This window comes from Petaurus breviceps, unplaced genomic scaffold, assembly GCF_028583685.1.
Source record: "Petaurus breviceps papuanus isolate PSGF00001 unplaced genomic scaffold, PetGlider_PUasm1.0 216, whole genome shotgun sequence".
Classification (NCBI taxonomy): Eukaryota; Metazoa; Chordata; class Mammalia; order Diprotodontia; family Petauridae; genus Petaurus; species Petaurus breviceps.
In genome coordinates this window covers 2,238,290-2,263,539 of record NW_027185867.1, presented here as the reverse complement: position 1 = coordinate 2,263,539, position 25,250 = coordinate 2,238,290, and the positions used below count along the sequence as shown (strand labels likewise).

The 25,250-nt window shown below is 36.6% G+C and overlaps 1 protein-coding gene across 1 annotated transcript in view; it reads left to right on the top strand.

Annotated features, from left to right (window-relative positions):
• Nucleotides 1-25,250, top strand: part of SLC38A1 (solute carrier family 38 member 1) — a 96,795-nt gene that overhangs the window by 63,290 nt on the left and 8,255 nt on the right. Inside the window, exons 12-13 of the mRNA XM_069094171.1 lie at nt 1,295-1,395; nt 7,621-7,736. Of these exons, the coding sequence (XP_068950272.1) occupies nt 1,295-1,395; nt 7,621-7,736 (217 nt within the window). The remainder of the gene's footprint in view (nt 1-1,294; nt 1,396-7,620; nt 7,737-25,250) is intronic.

Below are 25,250 nucleotides of genomic sequence, written 5' to 3'. Positions count from 1 at the left end.
TGAGTGGTTGTTGTCAAGGATATTATTTTAAACATTCATCTAGTAGTTAAGGAGATACATTAAATAGCCTCTAAGGTCCCTTTCAATACCAAGGGACTGTGATTCTATAAGTTATTCATGTTTATTTCATAAGACTGCAGGGATAATTATTAAACTTAATGTGTGAATATGCTAATATAATTAGAGCTCTTTGCCAGTACTTTACCAACCAAACAATGAACATAAGGCATAAAAGTAGAAAAAATAATATTACCAACCATGAACTGTATAACAGCTATGCTACTATAACCAGTTGCCCTTCTGTTTCAGAATTAATAGTTTTCATGTAGTCTTTTTCTAGCTTGATATATAAGAGTACCTATGTATTATAGTGTTGTGGCAGCAATACTATGTATAAATCTTTTTTCTTCATTATAAGTTCTCAAGAAAGTGAAAAAAAGTTGCAATAAATTTGGCAGCAAATTTATTCTGGTGTTTGTCAATGAAATTTTTCTTTCAACTTTTGAAATACATATGGGACAACCCTACTTTTTTCTGCAATTTAAATTCAAATGTGCCTTTGAAGTTAAAAAAAAATAAGCTAAAAATTTCAATTTCTTCTTTCTTCAACATGGGCTTTGATTTTGGCACATCCTTTGCAATTGTCCTCCAAATGTTTGTGACTTACCAACTTGCCAAGTTTGACATTCTTTCAAAAGACAGAAATAGGTATTAGGGCAGTCTAGTCAATTTTAGGGCACATACCAACAACAGAGTCATATTTTCACTAGAAACTGTCCTGAATCATTAATTTCACTTTAAAGCTTTCTAAGCATTGTTGTGGATGCTGTCTGGAATCCCAGGAATATCTTTTTTACAAGACTCCTCAAAAAAAAAAAGGAGCACTCTTTTGGGAATTATAGAAGAGTATTTTACTTGTATTATGCCAGTTTTTTTTTAAACACATAGGTGATAATGGAAAAAATTACTATAAAATATGAATATTAAAACATTATTTTTCAGATCCCCAAATAAAGTCCTTTTTAAAAAGGTGCAAGTTGACATAGGAGATTGCTGGTATGGGCTCTTTCCTCTCACAATAGCCACACTGCACATTTTAAAATATCTAATCAATATAGATATCCTATGGCAAGTCAGATATCAGTTTTTACATTTACCTGAATTAACTAAGTGATTCTATTATTTTTAATTAATTTAAATAATTAAAAAATTAAATTAAATATTATTCTACACTTTTAATACCATTGAACAAATACCATATGCATCCTTTTAATGCTTAAAATTTTTTTAACAGTCGTTCATTGGAAAAAATGAAGATTGTAACTAATATCTCCCTTTTGAGCATGTGTGTTCTATATCTCATGACTGCATTTTTTGGCTACCTTACATTCTATGGTAAGCAAATAATATTTTTTAACATTTAGATATGTATATTACTTATGTACTTAAGTAAATACATTTATTTTATTTAAATTATATAAATTTTATGTATTAAATTAAGTAAGAAATAGTAAACAAAAGAATCAGTGCCATTTAAGTCAAAGAAAGCAGTTAAATGTTACATGATTGTGAGTTTTCTTCTTCTTAAATAAAAGAGGTTACAATTTTTATATGTGCATTAAGCTAAATACTTATATGATCTACTACTTTTTCTTAGGAATTTCCATAGGCACAAACTGGGTTTCTAATAGATATCTTTGCTCAGAAAACTTGCTAATAGATTGAAAAATATAAAGGAACACTCCCCTAATTGATACTTTTAAATTAGAACAAACTACCTTAATAGAAAAGGAATGCTCATACATGTTGAAAGCTAGAAAGACAAGTGACAATACTGAAGATACCATTCATCAATTAAAAATAAAATTCCTAATTGTTCAGGAAGTTAAAACATCACAGTAGTTTGAAGGAGGAAATGGGAAGTTAAAAAATGTTCTTTGAAAAGGAAAATAAGGTATTTTCAATTTATTGGCTCCATTGAACTTGGTCCCCACTTGTCTTCTTTTCTCACTACTCTAACTATTCAGACAATCATTAGAGCTTTCTGTTCTTTGATTTATTTAGTGCAGAAGATTACTCATTTTTCATTAGGTCAAAGAGATTATAATTTTTCAGTAAAAACTTGGATATATATCTCAGTCTTATAGAATAAAGTGGACAGGAAGCAGGCCTGCATGGACTACTCAATAGTCTGAATTTTAAGAATGTTTTAAGAAAAATGCTTTTAAACATATTATAGTTTTATATTAAACATATATAAACATATATTTAATTTATATATTAAATTATATATAAATTTATATATTAAACATATATAAACATAATATTATATTATATTATTTTAAGCACATGGTATAAGAAGATTGATTGGTGGGGGGACTAGGTGGCACAGTGAATAGAACACCGGCCCTGGAGTCAGGAGGACCTGAGTTCAAATCTGGCCTCAGACACTTAACACAAAACTAGCTGTGTGACTTTGGGCAAGTCACTTTACCCCAATTTCCCTGACCTCCCCTCTCCAAAAAGCAAAAAAAAAAATAGAATGGGATCACAATTTGGGGCAGCAAGGTGGCACAGTGAGTAGAGCACCAGCCCTGGAGTCAGGAGGACCTGAGTTCAAATCCGGCCTCAGACACTTAACACAAAAACTAGTCATGTGACCTTGGGCAAGTCACTTAACCCCAACTGTCCTCCAAAAAGCAAAAAAAAAAAAAAAGATTGATTGGCAATTAACACATTTGTTTTATTTTATTGTGGTCTTACTTCAAAATTGCTTGTAAAGTTTGGTATGAGAGCTTATAAAATTGTTTAAATATTTCTTCCTGTTTACATGATTAGTTTGCTTAATACATCTTTCTTCACTTTATCAAAAAAGCAAACCATTCAGGAATTTCCAAGTGATGATTAATTCTGAACACAAGTCAATATAATTAAAGCTTTACTATAAACTCAATTCATTTCACAAAAGAAATTTGATTAAAAAAAACTTATTTAGTATTTTATTGTTCACTTGTTACATGCAAAAACAATTTTTAACATTCATTTTTAAAACTTTGAGTTCCAAATTCTCTCCTTTCCTCCCTCCCACCCCCTGCCCCTTATTGAGAAGGCAAATAACTTGATATAGGTTATAAATGTGTAAGCATGCAAAACATTTCCATATTAGTCATGCTGTGAAAGAAAACATAGACCAAAAAAAAAACCCCCTAAAAAAAATAAAGTAAAAAAGTATGTTTCAAACTGTATTGAGACACCATCAGTTCTTTCTCTGGGGATGGATAGCATTTTTCATCATCACTTTTTCAGAGTTGTCTTGAATCATTGTATTGCTGAGAATAACAAAATCATTCATCCTCCAGTATTGCTGTTACTTTGTAAATAGTACATTTCACTTTGCTCCAGCTCATGTAAGTCTTTCCAGGTTTTTTTTTTTTAGAGAATCCTGCACATTATTTCTTTTAGCACAATAAATTCCATCATAATCATATATGATACCTTTTGATCATTTATCAATTGGGGAATGGCTCTTATTTTTACAAATTTGACTCAGTTCTCTGTATGTTTAAGAACTGAGGTCTTTATCAAAGAAATTTACTTCAATTTTTTCACAGTAACTATTGCTAACTGTATTTCCCTGTATCCTATTCCTCCCCTCCCCATTTATTCTATTCTCTTCCCTTTCACCCTGTCCCTCTTCAGAAGCATTTTCTTCTAACTACCCTTCCCAAAAATCTGCTCTCTCTTCTATCACCCTCTCTTGTCTTATCCCCTTCACCTTCTACTTTCCTGTAGGATAGATTTCTGTCCTCAATTGAGTGTTCATGTGATTCCTTCTTTGAGCCAATTCCAATGAGAATAAGGTTCACTCCTGCCCTCTTACTTACATTGTAAAAGCTTTTTCTTGACTCTTTTATGTGAGATCATTTATCACATTCTACCTCTTCCTTTCTCTGCCTCCCTTGCCCTTTAATTGTGCTTTTGTAAATATCATCCCTTCATATTCAATGCATACCTGTGCCCTCTGTCTATATATACTCCTTCTAACTGCCCTAATAATGAGAAAGTTCTTATGAGTTACAAGTATCACCTTCCCCTGTAGAATATAAACAGTTTAAACTTGTTGAGTCCCTCATGATTTCCCTTTCCTGTTTACCTTTTTATACTTCTTTTGAGTCTAATCAAATTTTCTATTCAGCTCTGGTCTTTTCCTCAAGAATCCTTGGAAGTCCTCTATCTCACTGAATGTTTTTTTTTTCCCCTAAAGGATTATACTCAGTTTTGCTGGGGAGATGATTCTTGGTTGTAATCCTAACTCCTTTGTTTTCTAGAATATTACATTCGAAGTCCTCCAATCCTTTATAGTGGAAGCTGCTAAATCTTGTGACACCCCAATTGTTGCTCCACCATACTTAAATTGTTTCTTTCTGGCTGCCTGCAATATTTTCTCCTTGACTTGGGAGCTCACAGATTTGGCTATAATATTTCTGGGAGTTTTCATTTTGGGATCTCTTTCAGGAGGTGATCAGTGGATTCATTCCATTTCTATTTAACCTCTGGTTCTAGGGCAGTTTTCCTTGATAATTTGAAAGATGATATCTAGAATCTTTTTTTGATCATGGATTTCATCATCTTTCCTGGATTTATTTTCCATGTCTGTTGTTTTTCCAATGAGATATTTCACATTGTGTTCTACTTTTTCATTCTTTTGGTTTTGTTTTTTTTGTTTCTTGATTTCTCATAAAGTCATTAGCTTCCATTTGCTCCATTCTAATTTTTAAGGAATTATTTTCTTCACTGAGCTTTAGAACCTCCTTTCCCATTTGGTTAATTCTACTTTTTAAGGAGGTTTTACTCTTCAGTGAATTTTTGTGCTGCTTTTCACATTTGTCCTATTCTGCTTTTCAAGGCATTCTTCTCCTCTTTGACTTCTTGTACCTCTTTTACCTTTTGATCTAGTCTTTTGTTAAGGTCTTTTCTTCAGTACTTTTTTGTGTCTCCTTTACCAAGCTATTGATTCTTATTTCATATTTTTCTTGTGTCACTCTCATTTCTCTTCCCAAATTTTCATCTACCCCCCTTGATTTCCAAAATCCTTTTTAAGCTCTTCCATGACCAATTGGAAGACCAAATTATGTTTTTCTTGGAGGCTTTGGCTGTAGGAACTTTGACTTTGTTGTCTTCTTCTGAGTGTGTGTTTTGATCTTCCTTGTTACTATAGTAATATTTTCGGTCAGAAGTTTTTTTTTTTTCTGTTGTTTGTTCATTTTCCCAGGCTATTAGTTTACTTTTAACTCTTTGTTAAAGTAGGCATCTGTTTCCAGGGTGGAGGGCACTCTGTCCTAAGTTTTAGTTATTTTCTGCAGCTGTTTTCAGAAGTACTTCTAGGGACTTGTAAGTTTTTAGTTCTTCCAAGGTTGTCTGATATAAGGAGAGGTGCGTTTACCACTGTTCTGTACTGTGCACTGGTCTATGAGTGACCACAAGTACTCTCTTTTGCCCTGGAACTGTGAAGATGGTCTCTGCTGCATTGTAGCAGTAGGTGGTAGTGCTCCTCCTCACCCCGGGACTGCAACCTGGATCCAAGTATGGGAAGCAACAGAGTCCTGTCATAGTGCTAGCAAAGAGACCCCTGTAATCTCCTTCTGACCAGTTGTTCCACCCCCTTACCATCTGTGAACTGAGAAAACTGGAAGTAGCTGCTGCAGATCCAGTCACTCCCAAGGCCTACTCCTGGTTGGCTGGGTCTGTACTGGCTCAGCTTTGGTTGGACTCTGCTCTACTCTCACCCAGGTTTGACAGACTTTTTCATGATTATCTAAGTTGTCTTTGGCTGGAAAATTATTTTACTCCATCCTTTTACAGGTTTTGCTGCTCCAGAAATTGTTTTATGGCATTATTCAAAGGTGTTTGGAGATGTTTTGGGGAGAGCTCTGGCAAGTCACTTCCTTTTCTCTGTCATCTTGGCTCCACTCCCACAAAAGGAATGTGTTAACAAGAAATGTTGAACAATAAGAACTTGGACAGCAAGTATAAAATTTTGCTTATGTGACTAGCAGCCACAGAGACAAAAAAAAAAATTTCTCTTCATAAACATAGTAAATAAGATTTCTCTAATCCCATCAGTGACCATAATTAGCAACAGTATTATCTGGCTGAATTTTTCCTTCCAGAACAAACATAAAAAAGGAACAAATCTGTAAGTTTATAGGAGAGAAATATAGAAGAGAGGACAACTATTTTTCTGAGAGTCACCAAGTTCCCTTTGATCCCTTAATAATGGAAGTGGGTTGCAAGTAATGTTAGAAATATTAAACCATGGTCTCAAACTCTCTAGGGACAGCTGGACAGCCAGAGAGGAAAGAAAACAATGAAAAAAGAAAACACTGATTTTGTATTTTGTATTTTATTTCATTCTGTAATTGATCCTATTCTGTAACTTTATTCTGTTTTTATATAGCAATCTAATCCCTTTATTCTGTCTCTGAGTAAAGAAGCTCATGACTTCAAAGTTAAGTTCTCTTCTCTTGTTAGATGCAAGGGTTAAAGTTTTCCCACAATCACTTTTAATTAAAGAAAATCTCAAAAATTCCAGGGTAACTGTTATCTCAACACTACCTGCTAATCACTTTGTGCCAAGGAAGTGTGTTATCCTCCATAATTTCATCTTCTGCGAATCTCTGACATCTGTGTATTATCTTTGAGGGACTACAAGCTGACCCAGTCCCATCTTTGCCTAATTAAAAATAATCTTATCTCAGTCCCAGGAGCCAGTAAGTCTGGTGCACTATCAATAGCTTCAGAAAGCATCTGGGTCCCATAAGTCAATAAAGTATTCCTCTAAGACAGAGAGGGGTGATCTTGTCTTTATATATATTTTTGCCTGTTTTCTTTAATGTAACCAATCTTGTCATTCTTGTCTCATTAATGCTGCCATACCTGTAACTAATTATATTATTTCCTTTCCTATCCTGCTCTATTCTTTGTTCTATGGTTATAAAAAGGAGTTGCACCTCCATCTTGGAGTTTTTTGACCTAGACCTAAACTGAGGTACACATTGAGCAGTTAGATGGTACAGTGTAGAATGCTGGCCCTGGAGTCAGAAAGACTAATCTTCTTGAATTCAAATGTAGCCTCAGACACTCATTAACTGTGTGCCCCTAGGCAAATAACTTCACCCTCTTTGCCTCGGTTCCTCAACTCTGAAATAGGGGTACACTGGAGAAGGAAATGGCAAACCACTCCAGTATCTTTTCTAAGAAAACCCCATGGACAAAAGGAAATACTAGCTTTAAAACATCAGTTTATTGTTTTTCAGTAGAACTTTTGCTTATAATCCCAGTTCATATATTCCCACCTCTATGTGATTTCTTTCAGTGATTGCTTTAAATGGAACAAAATTTCTAAATAGCTTTTAAAATCTTATTTGGTTAAGCAATGGAGTCTCTTTCATTGAGAATTAGTCTCCATAGATTTAAAAATTGTCTTCTAAATTCAAATTGTTTGATTCCCTGCCCTGTTGTTTGCTTCTGAATCACTAGTTATTCAGGAAAAGTTGTAAAGTGATGTGAATGACTTGTCTCTTTTCAAAAATATTTATCTCTCTTTTTTTTCCTTTTTAGGTGAGGTACAACCAAGTCTACTTCATACATACTCATCTGAAAGTATTATCATTGTAATAGTACGATTGTCAGTAATGACGTCAATCACCTTCACAGTTCCTGTATTATTTCTCACAGTAAGTTAATGTCAGATACAATCTGAGAAAAACAGAGGTATTGCCTTTCCATCGATATTTGGGAAATTACCACAGAGAAAGCCACATTGGGTAAGGTTCCCAGGCTATTAAAACTATAACAGAGAAGGGTTTCCAAGGGTGTTTCTGTCTATTTGGGAAAACAAAAATGGCGGTTTATCCTATAAGAGATGACAGTTCTCATATTCTGTCTATCCCTATTTAATAGTAACTGTTTATTACATAAAGTAATTGGAGCCAAGGTCACAAATAAGAAGACAAAATGGAAAGAATAAAAGAAATATTAGTTTTAAATTTAATATTCAGGGAAAATAAATATCTATTTACCCCATACCAAACCCCTCCACAAACATTTATAAACAAAGATGCCTTTAGTCTTAATCCAGTCTCAAATCACTAAATTATAGAGACACACACACACACACACACACACACACACACAATTATATATATAATTAATAGGAGCAGAGCCAAGCCATTGGAATAGCTAGAAAAAGTATAACACAATCATAAAAAGTATAACACAAAACACAACTCCACAAAGATGTAGAAAACATGCCAGACTAAGTTCTAACCAAGAAATCAAAGAAAAAAATCATTATATTTTTCTAGCCCAGGTTGGCACAAGGAGACAGATAAAAAGGGCTGCAGACACTGAGGACAGAGGACTAACCAGGATCACATTAGGGCAAGAAGAGTTTCCAAATCAACCTGAAGGCATCCATCTTTGTCTGAGATGAAGGAATGGGTGGCATTTGGGAAGCTGGTTGATCGCTACCCATTTTAGTTATTTATGCAGTGCAGATTAGAGAAGGGTTATACCTCTAGGGGTGGAGTTCCAAGAACAGGATTCATTGTAGACTTTAGATTGAGTACTGAGAAAAAAAGGAAGTTCAAAAACAAGCAACAGTTGTATAACTCTAATCCCAGAAGTGGAGAGAGGTCTCAGTTCCAGCTGCCAATCAAGTCTGAAGCCTTAAAGGGAATAATCAGGAGAGGAATCACAAAAGCCTTTTGTTCTGCAACTCAGAACAGCATAATTTTTCAGTTGGCTGATACACTTATTCCAACAATAGTCTAATGGAAATCCAATGAGAGACAAGCTCACAGTCATGCTCCTCAGACCCAAAACTAGATCAGAAACTTACAGAGCTCCAACCATGAGGGTACTAATCATATTATGCCCTATATTAGACTACTTTGGGAAGACTGAAACCTTATAAGTCCCCAGCCTGAGCTGTCCCTGAGATACTACGATAATATAACACTTAATAGTTTAAGAAAGCATCCAAGAGGACAAAAACTTAGCCTAGACATTCCCTCCAGAACTGTGTTCAGGTGTGGAGAACCTGCAGCATCAGGGGCCATATGTGACCCTCTAGGTCCTCAAGTGTGACCCTCAGATTGAATTCAGACTTCACAGAAGTGATCACATGTGTCCTCAAGGCCACAGGTTCCCCACCTCTAGTTTCCCATCTGTTGTTGGTGGATATAAGGCAACAACATCCCTTCCTTAGTAAAATCCAGAGCACAAACCAGGGAAGAACTGATCACATCTCTTTTTAGATCATACCATATTGGAAGCAATGAAAAGTTATAGACACCCAGAGCAAATGTTGAAAAGAGCAGCAAGAAGTATCTTAACTTTGAAACAATGTCCCCTTCAACCTGGGAGCAGAATCCAACTTGAACATAAAGATAAAAGTCAAGAAATAGATAGGGGAAATTAGCAAACAAAAACAAAAAAGAACCTGACCATAACAATTTTTTAAGGATGACAGTGATGATCAAGGCACAAATCCAGAAGAAAGCAACTGTATCAAAGAAGATATATGCAAAGCCTCAAAGAAAAATCTAAATTGGATACACTCCCAACAAAAACTCCTAAAAGAGCTCAAAATGGGTTTTAAAAATCAAATAAGAGTAGTAGAGGAAAAATTTGGGAAAGAAATTAGACTGATTTGAGAAAATTATGGAAAGAGAGTTAACAGCTTGGTAAAAAAAAAAAATACTAGGGAAAAAAATCACCGTTAAAAAAAAACAAATTGACCAAATGGTAAAAGACATACAAAAATTCACTTAAGAAAACAATTCCTTAAGAAGTATAAGTGGCCAAATGGTAAAACCTCAGTGAAGAAATATTTCCTTAAAAATTAGAATCAGGCAAGTGGAAGCTAATGACTCCATGAGACATCAAAAAACAGTAAAACAAAGTCAAAAGAAGGAAAAAAGGAAGAAAATGTTAACTATCTCATGACAAAATCAACTTATCTGGAAAATAGACCAAAGAGAGACAATATCTAGAGGTCTACCATATAAAACTTTTCTAAAATTCTATTCATCTATTTGACTTTTTAAATTTATTTTATGTGCTAGGGAAGGTGTACTAGCTATGCCAGATTTTAATCTGTATTTAAAGCAACAGTCATCAAAACTACTTGGTACTGGCTGAGGAATAGAGTAGTGGATCAATGGAATAGATTGGGTACATGAGACTCAGCAGTCAATGATTATAATAATCTACTGTTTGATAAACCCAAAGATCCCAGTTTTTTGGATAAGAGCTCACTATTTGACAAAAACTGCTGGGAAAACTGGAATATAGTATGGCAGAAACTGGGCATAGTCCATTATCTAACACCATATACCAAAATCAAGTCTAAATGGGTACATGATATGGATATAAAAGCTGATACTGTAAGCAATCTGGGAAAGCAAGGAATAGTTTACCTGTCAGATTTGTGGAGAGGGGAAGACATTATGACCAAACAAGAATTAGAGAGCATTATAAAATGCAAAATAGATAATTTTGATTACATTAAATTGAAAAGCTTCTTTACAAACAAAAACAATGTATCCAAGATTAAGAAGGAAGTGGAAAACTGGGAAAGAATTTTTATAACCAATGTCTCTGATAAAGGCCTCATTTCTAAAATATATAGAGAACTGAGCCAAATCTAAAAGAATACGAGTCATTCCCCAATTGATAAATGGTCAAAGGATATGAACAGGCAGTTTTCAGAGGAATAAATTAAAGATATCCATAAGCATATGAAAAAATGGTCTAAATAACTATTGATTAGAGAAATGCAAATCAAAACAACTCTGAGGTACCATATCTCACTGGTCAGATTAGCTAAGATAACAAAAAAGGAAAATGACAAATGCTGGAGAGGATGTGGAAAAACTGGAACACTAATGCATTACTGGTGGAGTTGTGAACTGATTCAACCATTCTGGAGAGTAATCTGGAACTCTTCCCAAAGGGCTATAAATAATTGTATAACCTTTGACCCAGCAATACCACTTCTAGGGTTGTATCCCAAAGAGATCAAAGAAGTGAGGAAGACCCATACATACAAAAATATTTATAGCAGCTCTTTTTGTGGTGGCAAAGAATTGGAAATTAAGGGGATTCCCATCAATTGGGGAATGCCTGAGCAAGTTGTGGTATATGAATGTAATGAAATACTATTATGCTATAAGAAATGAGGAGCAGATGGACTTCATATTTACCTGGAGAGGTTTATATGAACTGATGCTGAGTGAGAAGAGTAGAACCAGGAGAAATTTGTACACAATTACAGACACAACATATGTGTGATGACCAAATTTGATATACTGGACTCTTCTCAGCACTGCAGGGTTATAAGTCAACTCCAAAAGATTCATGATGGAGAGAGATGTCTACATTCAGAGAAAGAACTAGAAAGAACAGAGTTTGAATGCTGAAGCAAACTACCTGCTATCTTTCTTTTTCTTGTTTGGTTTTGTTTCCTCTTCCCCATTGTTCATTCCATCTGTTACAATCCTTCTTTATAACCTGACTAATGTCTAATGTAAGAGCATTTGCAGATCCTATACTTGATTGCATGCTACCATGGGGGGGGGGGAGGGAGAGCAGGGGAGAAAATTTGAAACAAGAAATTGTGGAACTGAATCTTGCAAACTAAAGGTAAACAAACAAATTAATAAAGACCAAAAAAAATCAAGATTCAAAGCAAATGGGGACATAAGACTGGTGAGCTTTTCTGGCAGAGAGCCAGAAAAAAAATCTATAGCATGAGACAATACCTGTGATGACATACTTAGGGAGAAGTGCAGATGAAGAAACTATAGCCAAACAAAATATAAAGGCATTGAACCCCTAAATAGAAGTGAAAAGTAAAATAATATCTATATAATTGTAAAAAGTTGATGATGATAAATTTTCTCTTTCAAAAGTTTGAATATGTCTGGATCAAGGGTGAGGAACCTGCAGCCTTGAGGTCACACATGTGAACTTGTAGGTCCTTGGGTATGACCTTTTGACTCAGTCCAAGTTTTATAGAACAAATCCTTTTATTAAGGGGATTTGTTCTGTAAAGTTTGGCGTTGCACTTGAGGACCTAGGGGACCATATGTGGCCTCAAGGACACAGGTTCCCTACCCTTGGTCTAGATCTAATCATGTGGAAATAGGAAAAACAAGGAAATTGTGACTTAGAATTGTTGGAGGGTGGAGTTATCTGTTCTAGCTAATAGAATATATTTGGTTACCTGCTGTTTCATATTAAATTATATGTAGCGTGGGGCACAGTGACTGGATCTGTGATTTAACTCCTGAATGTGGACATTTTCTATACCAATATAGGTTGGCATCCTCTCTGAAACTTGTAGTCTTAAAGAGTTGACAAGAGCACTGAAAAGTTAAGGGAATTACCCGTGGTTGCTTAGAGTCAGGATATGTCATAGGCATGCCTTAAACTGAGATATTCCTTGATATATTGCTCCTCTATATTCACTTGATGGTCACACAAACCTGCTTATTATTCTAAACACAAGATGTCCCATCTTGCCTCTCTTCCTTGAACTGACTAAGCCTCATGCCTGGAATGCTCTCCTTCTTCACATCTACCTCTTTAAAACTCTTGGATTCCTTTGAAAGTCAACTCAAACATTATCTTTTCAAGTTCCCCTTCTGCCCAAATTACTAGTGATTTTCTCCCTTTCTGTCTATGTGCATGTTATATGCACCCATTTATATACATTTTAACTCTCTTATTAGATTGTAAGTTCCCTGAGGACAGGGACTGGTTTTAATTTGTTTTCCTTTTTATTCCAAATACTTGTCACAGACTTTTTTTTAAATAGTGGTTTATTGATTTTTTTATTTGCTCACTCATGCAACCCCTTCCAAACCCAATAGTGCTCAGGCAACAAATAACCCACAACAATCACAGGAATTCAATAAAATGCTCATTTTGAGTTTGTTTATTTTCCTATAGCCACTCTCCCTTTGAGTACACAAAGAAAGGCAAATAAGGAAAAAAATCTACTTAATATTTAATTCATACCATCTAGCCCAGTCATACAATTAAAATTAGGAACTCTGGTGGAATTCTGGACCCAGGATTCCCTTCATAGGCACAGGAATTTGGGATCCAGTGACCATGAGTAAAGATAAAAGCACCCATACCTCCTACTCTTCTCAGTCTTATTAATCTTGTCATTGGCAATTATCCTTAGCCTCTTTTCATAGTAGCTACAACATCACTCATGGATCAAGTTGAATGAATCCAATGGTTGCCTTGGTAAGGAAAGTTCTATCTTTGCCATGATGACCTGGTGACTCTTATTGACTGTAATCATCAGACTTATTGCACCCCTTTGCTTTTGGTCATGTCACTTCTTATGACAAATTTCCTTTTAACTCCCTTTTCCTTCAATCAAACTCCTAAGATTTTTGATAATTGGGAAGAAAGTTAAAATATAAATTCTTCTTTAAATCCCGGCCTCTTTTATTTTACTTATGCTATTTTTTCTCTCTAGAATTCCCTTCCCTCCCAATTCTGCTTGTGCAAACCATATATATCATTGGTCATATACCCCTACCTTCTTCAGTCTTCTTTGGTTTCCATAGCCAGAAATCATATTTCCCTTCTCTGAACTGTCAGACCTGTGCTTGCACCTTTTGATTAGCACTTTAAAATAATTTCCTATATTATAGTTCTTTCTCTACTTCTCTTATCACCTCTATGCAATTGCAAACTCATAATTTCATAACTCAAAAGGTCTTTAAAGGTCATATAGTCCAGCCCATGACTTAAAATATATTTTAAACCACCTCATAGATAGCCATGCATCCTTTGCTCTAATTATAGAACTAAACCTTCTCCTTCTTAGTTTTTATTTTTTTCTTTTTCTTTTTTTCCTTTTTTTTAGAGGGGGGGGAAGGTAGGGCAATTGGGGTTAAGTGACTTGTCGAAGGTCACACTGCTAGTTTTTGTGTTAAGTGTCTGAGGCCAGATTTGAACTCAGGTCCTCCTGACTCCAGGGCCAGTGCTCTATTCACTGGACCACCTAGCCACCCCCAAACCCTCTCCTTCTTTAGCTAAAAATATCTCTCCTACTTTTTTTCCCCACAATGTTTTTTCTTAATGGTAGTCAAGAAATATAATTCGTCATTCCCCTCCCAACCTTCAAAGAGCCTTGTCTAAAAAAAAAAAAAACATTCTTTTTTTGTTTCCAGTTTTTTAGTTTAACTAAATGGAAACTTATATCAGTCATCAACTTTACAAGATTACTTCATAATTGCTACAATTTTTATACAGTATATTTTAATCACTTATAAATGTATTCCAAAGATTTTTTCTCTGTATCACAAATGATAAAATTATTACACTTTCCATGAAAAAAAAAATTTATCTTATGGTTTTAGATTTATCTATCTCTGATAGGGGAAGGTTGAGGTCCCCTATTCGTATGGTTCTATTGTTTTTTTCCTCCTGTGATTCATTTAATTTTTCCTTTAATAATTTGGTGTGTATATGTTTAGTATTGTTATTACTTACCTATGTTTCTTTTTAGCAAGACATAGTTTCCCTCATTATCTCTTTTAATTAGGTGTATTTTTACTTTTGCTTTGTCTGAGATCATGATTACTATGCTTACCTTTTTTACTTCAGCTGATGCATAATGGATTCTGCTCTGCCCCTTATTTTAATTCTGTATGTGTCTCTCTGTTTTCAAGTATTTCTTATAAACTACATATTGTTGAATTCTTGTTTCTAATACATTCTCCTCTCTGCTTCCATTTTATGAATGAGTTCATAGCATTCACTTTCACAGTTATGATTACTAATTGTGCATTTCCCTCCATCTTGTTTTCTTCTGTTTATCTTTCTCTTTTTATCCTTTCCCTTCTCTCAAGTCTGTTTTGATTCTGATCACTGCCTTCTGTTATCTACCCTCCTTTTTAGCAATCTCTTCCCCTCTCTTCCCTTATTCCCTTCCCTTCCCTTCCTACCTCCCTGCTGGGTGAGATAGGTTTCTATTATGAATTGAGTATTTATATATGTATTTTCCCTCTCTGAACCAATTTAAATGCAAATGAGGTTTGACTGTTGCCCTCCACAACTGTAATGGCAAGCAAAGGAGTATTTAGCACCTTGGTCAGCTCTTCAAGAGTCTTTGAGCCTCACCTGTGACTATATCAAGTCTTTGTTAGAAACAAAACCTGTGAGGTACACAGTGGGAGGAACTTGCCAAAGAAAAGAACAGGAAGGACATAAGAGGTGGGTGGAATAGGGAGGAGCTGATGATATATAAAAGTTTGGGACTTAGCAGAACTGGGAGGAAGCATAGCTGTGGCACCCACACTTTGCCTGCCTGTGCTGATGTTACTTTGTCAGACATGTTTGCTGATAGAAGATATTGCTGCTGTTATAGAAGCCCTGGGACTTTATTGCTGGTTCTGAAGCCCTGAAAGAGGACTTTCTTGTTGTCTGTTTGCAGAAGTCCTGGAGGATGTTTTTCAGAGGTCCTGGAACTCTACTGATGATTTGTGCTGATTTCTCAGACCCTGTTTGTGGATCTGTGTTGATTTCACAGGCAGAAAGTGAATTGATGATGGTGCCAGCAATGTGTATGAATGTTGTTGTGGCTCTGTTAAGCTTTGTCTTCCCAGAAACAGAAACTGTGAAGGGTTTGAGGTGGTTTGGTTACCGTGGACTTCAATACGGAATAAGAACTGGATGAGGAACTGGACAAGGAGCTGGACCTGGAGCTAAAAGCTGCCTACCTGTGAATCCAATTGATGGCTAGGTGAATTCAGGCAAGAGCTGAATGGCATGGAAGAGGAACCATGGAGTTTGGGAGTCAGCCTCTAGTCAAGATAAAAGGACCTTTCCTTGGGTACTTGGTGGTGACTGACAACATCATGATTCACTGTGACCTGTGGGTAGGAGGACTTTTTACTTTGTACCCCTTAAGGATGATTGAGTTAAGGGCTCACTGAATGATATCTTTTGCTTAAAACTATGTGGCCACTTTAGTAACGTTATATCACCGTGGATGTTGAATTTTGGTTTATGTGAATGTTTTGCTTTAGTTTATTGCTGAATAAATAGAGAGTTCACTATACTATGTGATCAGAACCTTAAAACTATTCACAGCAGCAGTCCTCAGAAAAGCTGTTCGTGCTTGGCTTTACAACAACCCTATTTTCATCTCCACTGTAAAAACTCTTCCTTGTGCACCTTTTTTATGTGAGATAATTTGTCTCTCCTTTCCTCCTTCTCTGAGGGCATCCTCTTTCTCATCTATCAATTTTTTTATATCATCCAAACATAATCTACTCATTCCTGAATCTCCTTTATATGCAAAATCTTCTTAATTTTCTTAGTAATAGTAAAGTTCTTAGAAGATACAAGTTTCATCTTCCCTAAATAAAGGTAAAGTTTAACCATTTGAGTCCCTTATGATTTGTCTTTCATGTTTATCTTTTTATGCTTCTCTTGAATCTTTTCAAAGTCAAATTTCTATATATCTCTGGTCTTTTCATCATTAAATATCCATTTTCCCTGGAAGAATTAACTCAGTTTTGCTGGGTAGATTATTCTTGGTTGTAATCCCAACTCCTTTGTCTTCTAGAACATCAGGTTCGAAGCCCCCATTTCTTTGATGTGGTAGCTGCTAAATCTTGTGTAAGCCTGACTATGGTACCACAATGTTGGAAATTTTTATTTTCCTTGCTACCTGAAGTATTTTCTCTTTGACCTGGGAACTCCGAAATTTGGCTATAATATTCCTGGGGGTTTTCATTTGGGGATATCTTTCAAGAGATGATCAGCAGATTATTTGATTTTTTTTACACTCTTAGTTTGAAGATATCAGGACAGTGTTCTTTAACAATTTCTTGAAATATGATGTCTAGCATCTTTCTTTGATCATGGCTTTCAGTTGATCCAAAAATTCTTAAATTCTCTCTCCTTGTTCTGTTTTCTAGGTCAGGTGTTTTCCAATAAGATAGTTGACATTTTCTTCTAGTTTTTTGTCCTTTTGGCTTTGTTTGATTCTTTCTGGGTGTCTCACAGACACAACTTCTAATTTCCCAATTCTAACTTTACTTCTATGAACTTTTGAATCTTTTTTCCACTTAACCAATTCTGCTTTTTAGAGAAATCTCATCTTGAGTGTTCACTCATATTTGAGTTCATATTTGAACTTCTTTTTCTATTTGACCAGTTCTGTTTTTAAGGTGTTATTTTCTTCAGTATTTTTGTGCCCCCTTTATCTATCTGTTTATTATTTTACATAATTTTATTCCTTTGCTTTCATTTCTTCACCCATATTTTCCTCCACTACTCTTATTTCCTTTTGAAAATCAAAAATTTTAAGCCCTTTATGGAATTTGTATCGAATTCACATTTTTGGAGGCTTTCCTTGTAGCTGTTTTGACTTCATTGTCTTCTGAGTTTGTATCTTAATTTTCCCTGTCCCTACAGTACCTTTTTACAGTCAGATTCCTGTTGTTTGTACATTCTTCCAGCCTATTTCTTGACTTAGGACTTTATGTTAAAGTTTAGCTCTATTCTCTGCTAGTTTGGGGAAGTTGAAAGTTTTTGGTGCTTCCAAGGTCTAAGTGGATTTTACATTCCTCCTACTCTAGGGAGAGATGTGGTCCTGGTCTTCTGGCCTGCACTCTGGTTCTTAATCATGAAGGGTCCCTATTCCCTCAGGATTGCAATCAATACTACTACTCCAGGACCCTCCTCCCTTGGGACTGGCAATGATACTGTTCTTCAGGTCTCTGGTCTTAAGGCGCTTCTACTACTTCTTGACCAAAAGTGTTCATCCCTACCCTTGAGTTGTGACTCAGAAGTAGGCAATGGAGTTGCTAAGTAGTTGCTCTTTGGGGTTTCTGCTCCATCTTGACAGAACATGCTCTTCTCTCCACCCTTTAATGTTGACCCAGAAGTGGATATAGGCATTGGAATTGCCAAACAGCATCTGGTGTATGTCCAGGGGACAGAATGCCTTATCATCTCTGCATAATTGCCAGGTATCCTTACCATCTCTAGGTTGAGAACACCTGAATCTGCTGTTGCTTCTGTTTCCACCACTAGTCCCACCACTGTTGTTTCATCCACTTGGGCTCTAGGTCAGCCTCCTGTTCCATGTTACAGATCTTTCTTTCTAACCTCCTATATTGTCTTAGACTGGAATAATGTTTCGCTTTGACCTTTTGTTGACTCTGCCACTCCAGAAATCAATTTGAGGTGTTAATTTAAAGTTGTTTGGAGGGTAATGTAGGGATAGTTCAACTCAACTGATTACATTCTCTACTTTACCATCTTGGCTCCATTCCTAGAAATTCCTTTAAAAATTATATATATTTGGGAAATATTTAATGAAATAAATGAAAATAATTCTAAAAAACAACAATATTGTAAAGATAAACAACCTTGAAAGACTTAGGGACTCTGATCAATGGAATAGCCAACTATAATTCCAGAGGACTCACAGTGAAACGTACTGCCCAACTCCAAATAGAGAGGTGACAGACTCAGAGTGTAGAATGAGACAGTATTTTTTTTTTGGAGATCACCAATGTGGGGTAGAGTCAAGATGGCATAGTAGAAACAGGACTTTTGCATGGCTCTGGCTTCATGTAAAAAATGACTCTAGACAAACTTTGGAGCTACAGAACCCACAAAATGACAGATAGAAGCTAACCTCCCGCTGAAGACAGCCCACCAGGCCGGCAAGAAGGGGTCAGTGCAGCGCTCTGGGAGCCCAGCTCAGCCCCACGTGAGCCCAAGGTTTTAGCCTAAGGGTGGCTACAACCAAATGCCGGCTGGAGGGACTTCAGATCACCAGCAGCTGTGGTGGTTTCCAGAATTATCAACCCATAGATGCCAAAGACAAAGTGAGAGGTCAGTGTAGACTTTGCAGGAACTGGGAGTTCATGAGTGCCATTTAGCCTTTGCCCACAGGGCAAGAAGCAGCTAAAGCTCCATGGCCATGCAGCTGCTGTCATGTGGCAGAATCAGCTCCTGGCCTGGAGATTGCAGGGGGACCAAGCAACCAGTCTGAGGGGTAATTTTTCTTGCTCTAACCTGCTTGGATCTGGATTCCTGTCTAGGGTGGAGGTCCTGGGGTGAGTGACCAGCACCCAACTAATAGCTCTAGCAGCTGTGAAAACCCCAGTGATTTGGGATAAAGCTCCCCTTTCTGGTAGCAGAGTTCTATTGTGGCAAAAGGCTCAAAAGTCAAATAATTGAGTGGCAACATGAGCAAGGAAAGGAAACAAAGCAAACAGAGCAATCCAACATTAGACTCCTATTTTGGGGACAAAAAGGATCAAAGCATGGAACAGGAGGAAGACAGCAAAGTCAGAACTCCTGCACCAAAAGCTTCCAAGAAAAATATGAGCTGGTTACAGGCCATAGAGGAGCTTAAAAAGGATTTTGAAAACAAAATAAGACAAGTGGAGGAAAAATTTGGAAGAGAAATGAGAACGATGCAAGAAAATTATGAAATGGAGATCACCAATGCAATACTTTGCTCTTGGCTATACATGTTTGTTATCAGTCTTCTGTTATTCTTGTTTTTTTTCCCAATAATGAGGAAAGGAGAAGGAGATAGAAATGGAGAAAAAGCAGAATTTCATTGATTAAAAAATTTAAGAAACAAATAATAAAAACTTTTTAAAGGCATATATGGAGGGACTATCTTTTTTATATTTGTATCCCCATCACTTATTTAAAATGATTAGTAAGTTCTTAATAATGCTTGTATATTTGTTAACTTTATAAATAGTAAAATTGTAACAACTTGGAAAAGATAACAACTAACTTTTTACTTATACATAACTCAAGAAATTTTTAATTCATAGTTTATTAGGTATCCTTTGTTCTAGTATTGATACAATTGATACTGAAATTGGGGTATCAAAAGCAGTTTATTGAGATGTTCAAAGAAATTGAACACCCTTGGCCAGGAATGAACTCCACTCTTCTTTAGGAAGGAGGAGTCTTGAATTCAGAAGCAAGAAAAGCTTTATACCATTAATACAGGGGGGGTCCTTCCCTTCAGAGGACAGATTGGTCCATTCTCTTCAGGGGTACAATCTTCCCCATACTCCCATTACATATTTCTTCTAAACATGATCCCCTCCCTTCATCATACATTTTCATGCATTCTATGTTCTATTAATGAGGCACTAATTCTATGCAGAGTGTGTTTATTAAGCATGTGCTATAGCAATTTTAGGCTACTGGGTCATTGACCTCTACTGGTTTAACCTGGATCTGTCCTTATCCTAGTCTGAAGATCTCTCAAGGCCTTTGCCTTCTGATTGGTCAGATCCACCTGTTGTTTGCTAACTCCTTTTATCAGTAGTTTTATTTCAGTAATTTTTAGCAGTTCTGTGGAAACTTAAGTCTTTGCTGTCTCTCACAATCTCTCCTCTTGTTTTTAATAGGGATTGAGTTTCCACACTTCTTTCAATTCGCTCTTCAAACCTTTTTAACATTAGTTCACACTCCTCATCTGTGGGGGAATCTCCCATCATCCTCTCCACTATAAACTTAACACTTCTTTCCCCTGTTTCATGAATCTGTCCCAGTCTTTGTATTGAATCTTGTGCTATTCTGGTAATCAGCTGGATCATAGAAGGAAGGCAAACAGGCAAAAGTATCATCCTGATAATTGCAACAAGTAGGAACCACAGCAATTGCTTCTACCAAGAGCTCCCAAAGCATGATAACCAAGAATTTAATTTCCTAATATTCTGTGCTATACCCTTTACCACCTTTCCATAATCATCAATTTTCAGAAAGCAGTTTGATAAATTTAACTTGCTACCACCTTCTTCTTCCAGCAAATAGTCTATCACTAACTGATGCTGAATGACTGCCTCTCTTGTTTGAGTGGCCTGATCAGCTAATAAGTCTAAAGCTCTGGAAGTTTTATTGGTAATAGTCTCTATTACTGTCTGAAGCCTTATGAACCTGTTTACTCTGTAAATGAGAGGCGTGTAACCCTAACTCCCATCTCCCCTTTAGGTATGATCAACACATTGACAAATTACAAGGGGGAAGTCCCCTTTATGAGTATAGATACAGAGACCCAAAAGAAAATAATAACCAACATTTGTCCCTTCAAGATCCCAAAGTCTTTTCTCATACAACTGTCTGGGAGGGAAGACACTCTGACAGAAGTCTTCTGGCCTTAGGGTGTTTGTTCCAGTTTGTTCCACAACTTCTCAACCTCTTTGTCTTCTGCCTTCTTTTGTCCACTCTCCTACAAAAGTGACCTTGGAACAATTTAAAATTCCCACTCCTAAACCTCATTCTTTTATTATTCTTTCAAAATCAAAACTGGAAACTTGGCCAATTGTTATGTTCTAGAAATTCACATTAGAATACAGTTTCTTATACTTTACATTAATCCATTATTCATTCCTCCACCAGGAGGATGAGATTTCACAAAGGAATTTACATTAAGTAATCACTTTTTCTTGCCTTTTTTTTTTAGGGCAATTGGGGTTAAATAACTTGCCCATGGTTACATGGCAAGTTTTTTTGTGTTAAGTGTCTGAGGCTGGATCTGAACTCAGGTCTTCCTGACTCCAGGGCTGGCGCTTTACTGACTGCGCCACCTAGCCACCCCTATTTAATCACTTTTTCAAACAATAAAATAATTCTAACTTCCAATCATGTTATACCTTTTAAAGCATTTACAAATCATTCTTCTTTTAACATTAACTAATTATAACAAAACAGAGACAAGTATGATATTAACTAAGTAACAGTATAATATCCTCACAAACCCTTGACCTAGTTATCCCCATACTGTTACAAAGAACTCAAGGACCCTGAATCCAACAGGAATACCTATACTAACAACAAATTCCAAATTTAAATAAATAGTTGTTGCTATATGGGCTAAAATCCTAAGCCTAATAGCACAATCTTGTAGTAACCTAAGATGTTCCAGAATCAATTAGATTCAGTACTATGCTTACAAAACTTTTGATTATGGAAATTTGCCATTAAGAGAGCAGGGACATAACTAAAACAAGGGAATAACACCTTCCCATCTTAATGTCAACTCCAGGCAGAAGATGTGTCAAAATACAAACTGCATCAAGCCAGACCTCTACCAGGTGTCAATGAGGAAATTAAATCAGGAGACTCTCACCTCAGCACATGCAGAAAAGTTGTTTCCTAAACCTCCCCATGACATCACCCTCTGCAGTTCATAGATGCATTCTTGTTGCCTCACTGGTTTTCATGAACCAGTGGTTCAGATAGCCTTTCTTAATATCCACACCTGGAGTTAGACTCAGGAAAACAGTCATCTAACAGTCCCATAAAATCTTAAATAGCAAGCTCCAATAATCAGCTTCAAATATGACTATAACCCCATGTTGGTTAAGGAACATCTTTAAAGTGGACCTTAAATAAGATGAATTCATTTCTACACTCATTCCTGTTCATCAAAATCAAATCTCCCATTGAGATCATAAGTTATTGCTCTAATAGATTTGCATCTGCTTCCCAAGCCTCTCTTTCTTCCTTTGACCATGCTTGATCTGAACTCACACCAAAATTCTTTTCCCCAAATTGAAAAAGTAAATCCCAACTTCAGTCCATGGGATAATGATTCAACATTACATTTATATCCTTATTTCTTTTCCTTATAAAATTTCATTGAGATTAACATCTGTCTTCTTAAAATACTTCCTCACTCTCTCCCCACATACTTAAAACATCTAAAACTGGACACACAAAGGTGTCCAGAGCAACTATCTAGAGAAAGGAGCAGTTTAGATAACCCTCATTTGTACTCAAACTTTCTTATCTGCCTTCATATTCCTAACCAAACCTTTATTTGTCTTCCCAAACCTCTGATCCCATTACTAACATAACTGCTCTGTACTGGAATCCCAGTATAAACAATACAAAGATATTAGTGGCTAACCTCACAAGCTGATGGATTTATGTCTCTAGTCATTCCCATAACATTCAGAAAGAATGTTCTTATCCAATTATTTGATTGACAACAGCAAGATTTCATACACTTGCATTATGACAAACATTCCATTGATCACCAAATTCTGCCATCAAGATGAAAAGTGGGACCCGATTGGATAAAGCATCCACATGAAGTATCACATTCTCCTTATAGCCAGACTCAGGAACAGTCAAGTGGAACTCATTCCCTTCCAAAAGGTCAAGTGCAGATCTTTACTTATTAACAATACAGAACCACACACTCACTGAGTCATTTGTGGCATTTCTCTCAGATATTGATTTGATGCAGACAACCATACCTAAATTCAAATTTAAAACAAAATTAGTTATGGTCCCAAGAACTTTTTACCTTAAACATAAATTTTCACTAATTACAATTTAGAGTTAGATATAGTTATTTTTACTCTCATTGAATTGCAATAAGCAATAAAGATTTACCAGGACTCACATACACAAGGGATTCCATTTAACATCTTTCCTTTTTCAAATTTAAACTTGTCCTGGTGTAAAAGCCAATCTATTGTACATGAACTTGAAACTCCTCAGAAAGCCAAGTTCATTGCTTAGGAACTTCATAATCAAAACAAGTTCCTTTCCTGGGCTGATGACTGTGTAATGGGAATCTGAATTTAAGATCTTCCCTGTCCCTAGGCCTGTATCAGCAATGCCATATTCACAATGCCTATGGAGATTACAGATATGCTGATATAATTATCCATCACAAAATACATCATGCTTGCCATATGGGGGAATAAACTAGAAAATTTATTAAGATACCAAAAGATTGAGTCCCAAAACCAGAAAGTGAAAGCCATCAGAGTAGTTATGACATTGGCACAGGTAGATAAAGTAGAAAGCACCCACATTTTCAAGCCTTTAAAACAGAACAGGCTACCTCAGGCAAAGGTCCTCCTCTCCCCACTCACAGCAACCACCCAGCGTCCGGGAAGCGCGCTCCCAGCAGCTCCAGCCCCTGGCAGTCCTCAGCAGGAGTCCTTAGCAGAAATTCTGGCTAACTCAAAAAGGGCTTTGCGCTGCCGCTGCCTCTGCTGCTGCTGCTGCCGTCGCCACCACCGCCAGCCACCGCAGGAACTCTAGTTTGGCTTCCACTTCCTCTTGCTCCTCCTCTTCCTGCTACGTCAGCAAGTCCAATGGGGCATGGAAGATCTTTAAATCCCATAACCCTTACAAGGCCCTTTGATAGGCTTAAGTGCACCTGGAGCACGTGGTGGCAAGCTTGTTTTTCAGGAGATACTTTTTGTTTGGGCAGTGGGTTGAGAGGGTGGTTACATTGTCTGAGCCAGGAGAAGGCTATATAAACCCTGATGGGATGCTGTGCTTTGGGGCTCACTTTGAGAAGTGCTGTATGTTTTGACCAAATGAGACTCTGGGCAACCGTTGAGAGCCCCCTGGCTTTGAAAAACCAGATGTTGATGTTTCCCTCTCTGGTAACTGTGACTAGGTATGGATGTATGTAGTGGTTGGACAGTTGAAGGCCTGTCTGCTTGATCTGTTTGTTTCTCTGTCTTCTTGTAACTTCTGCTTATAACCTCTGTACACTCTGAAGTTCAGGGTGCCAACTTTTTCCCCTGAACTAGGTAAACAATATATGTTTGATTGATTAAAGCAAGATTGTTAATCCATTCTGAGTTGCTTTCCTTTAGAAAAGCAGATCTGAGAACCTGTGTTGGCAGCTACTCTGGGGATGCTGGGGTGCTTGCTGCTATACCTTACTTACATAGATAGCTTCCAGGAGCCTCGGTAAGTTTATAAAATAAGGAGAATCGACATGGACCACAGGAAGGGGCTGATCCTAATATCCCTTCCTGAGATGCCCATACATACAGGAGGACTGTTCTGCATTAGCAGAATTAATCAGGATAATGTTTTACACCTAACCCCTCCTTTCCATACACATTAACGATCTTAGGTTTTAGCATTAAAACAGTAACCCATAGTTTAATCAAATCACTCTAATTATAACACAATTAACTTCAGCATTTCCAGGTCATATAAAAAAACATTGATCTAACGGCAGGCTGCTCTCTACCTGCAGTCCCTCCCTTTGCTTCCTTTTCCCCCAGGACTGAGGAAGAGAGAGTGGGGAAGGGAATGATGAGATTGCTTCTCCCATCCTGGGTCATAAAACTTTCCTTGTCTTTCTTTCTTTGTTTCTTCCTTCCTTCCTTCCT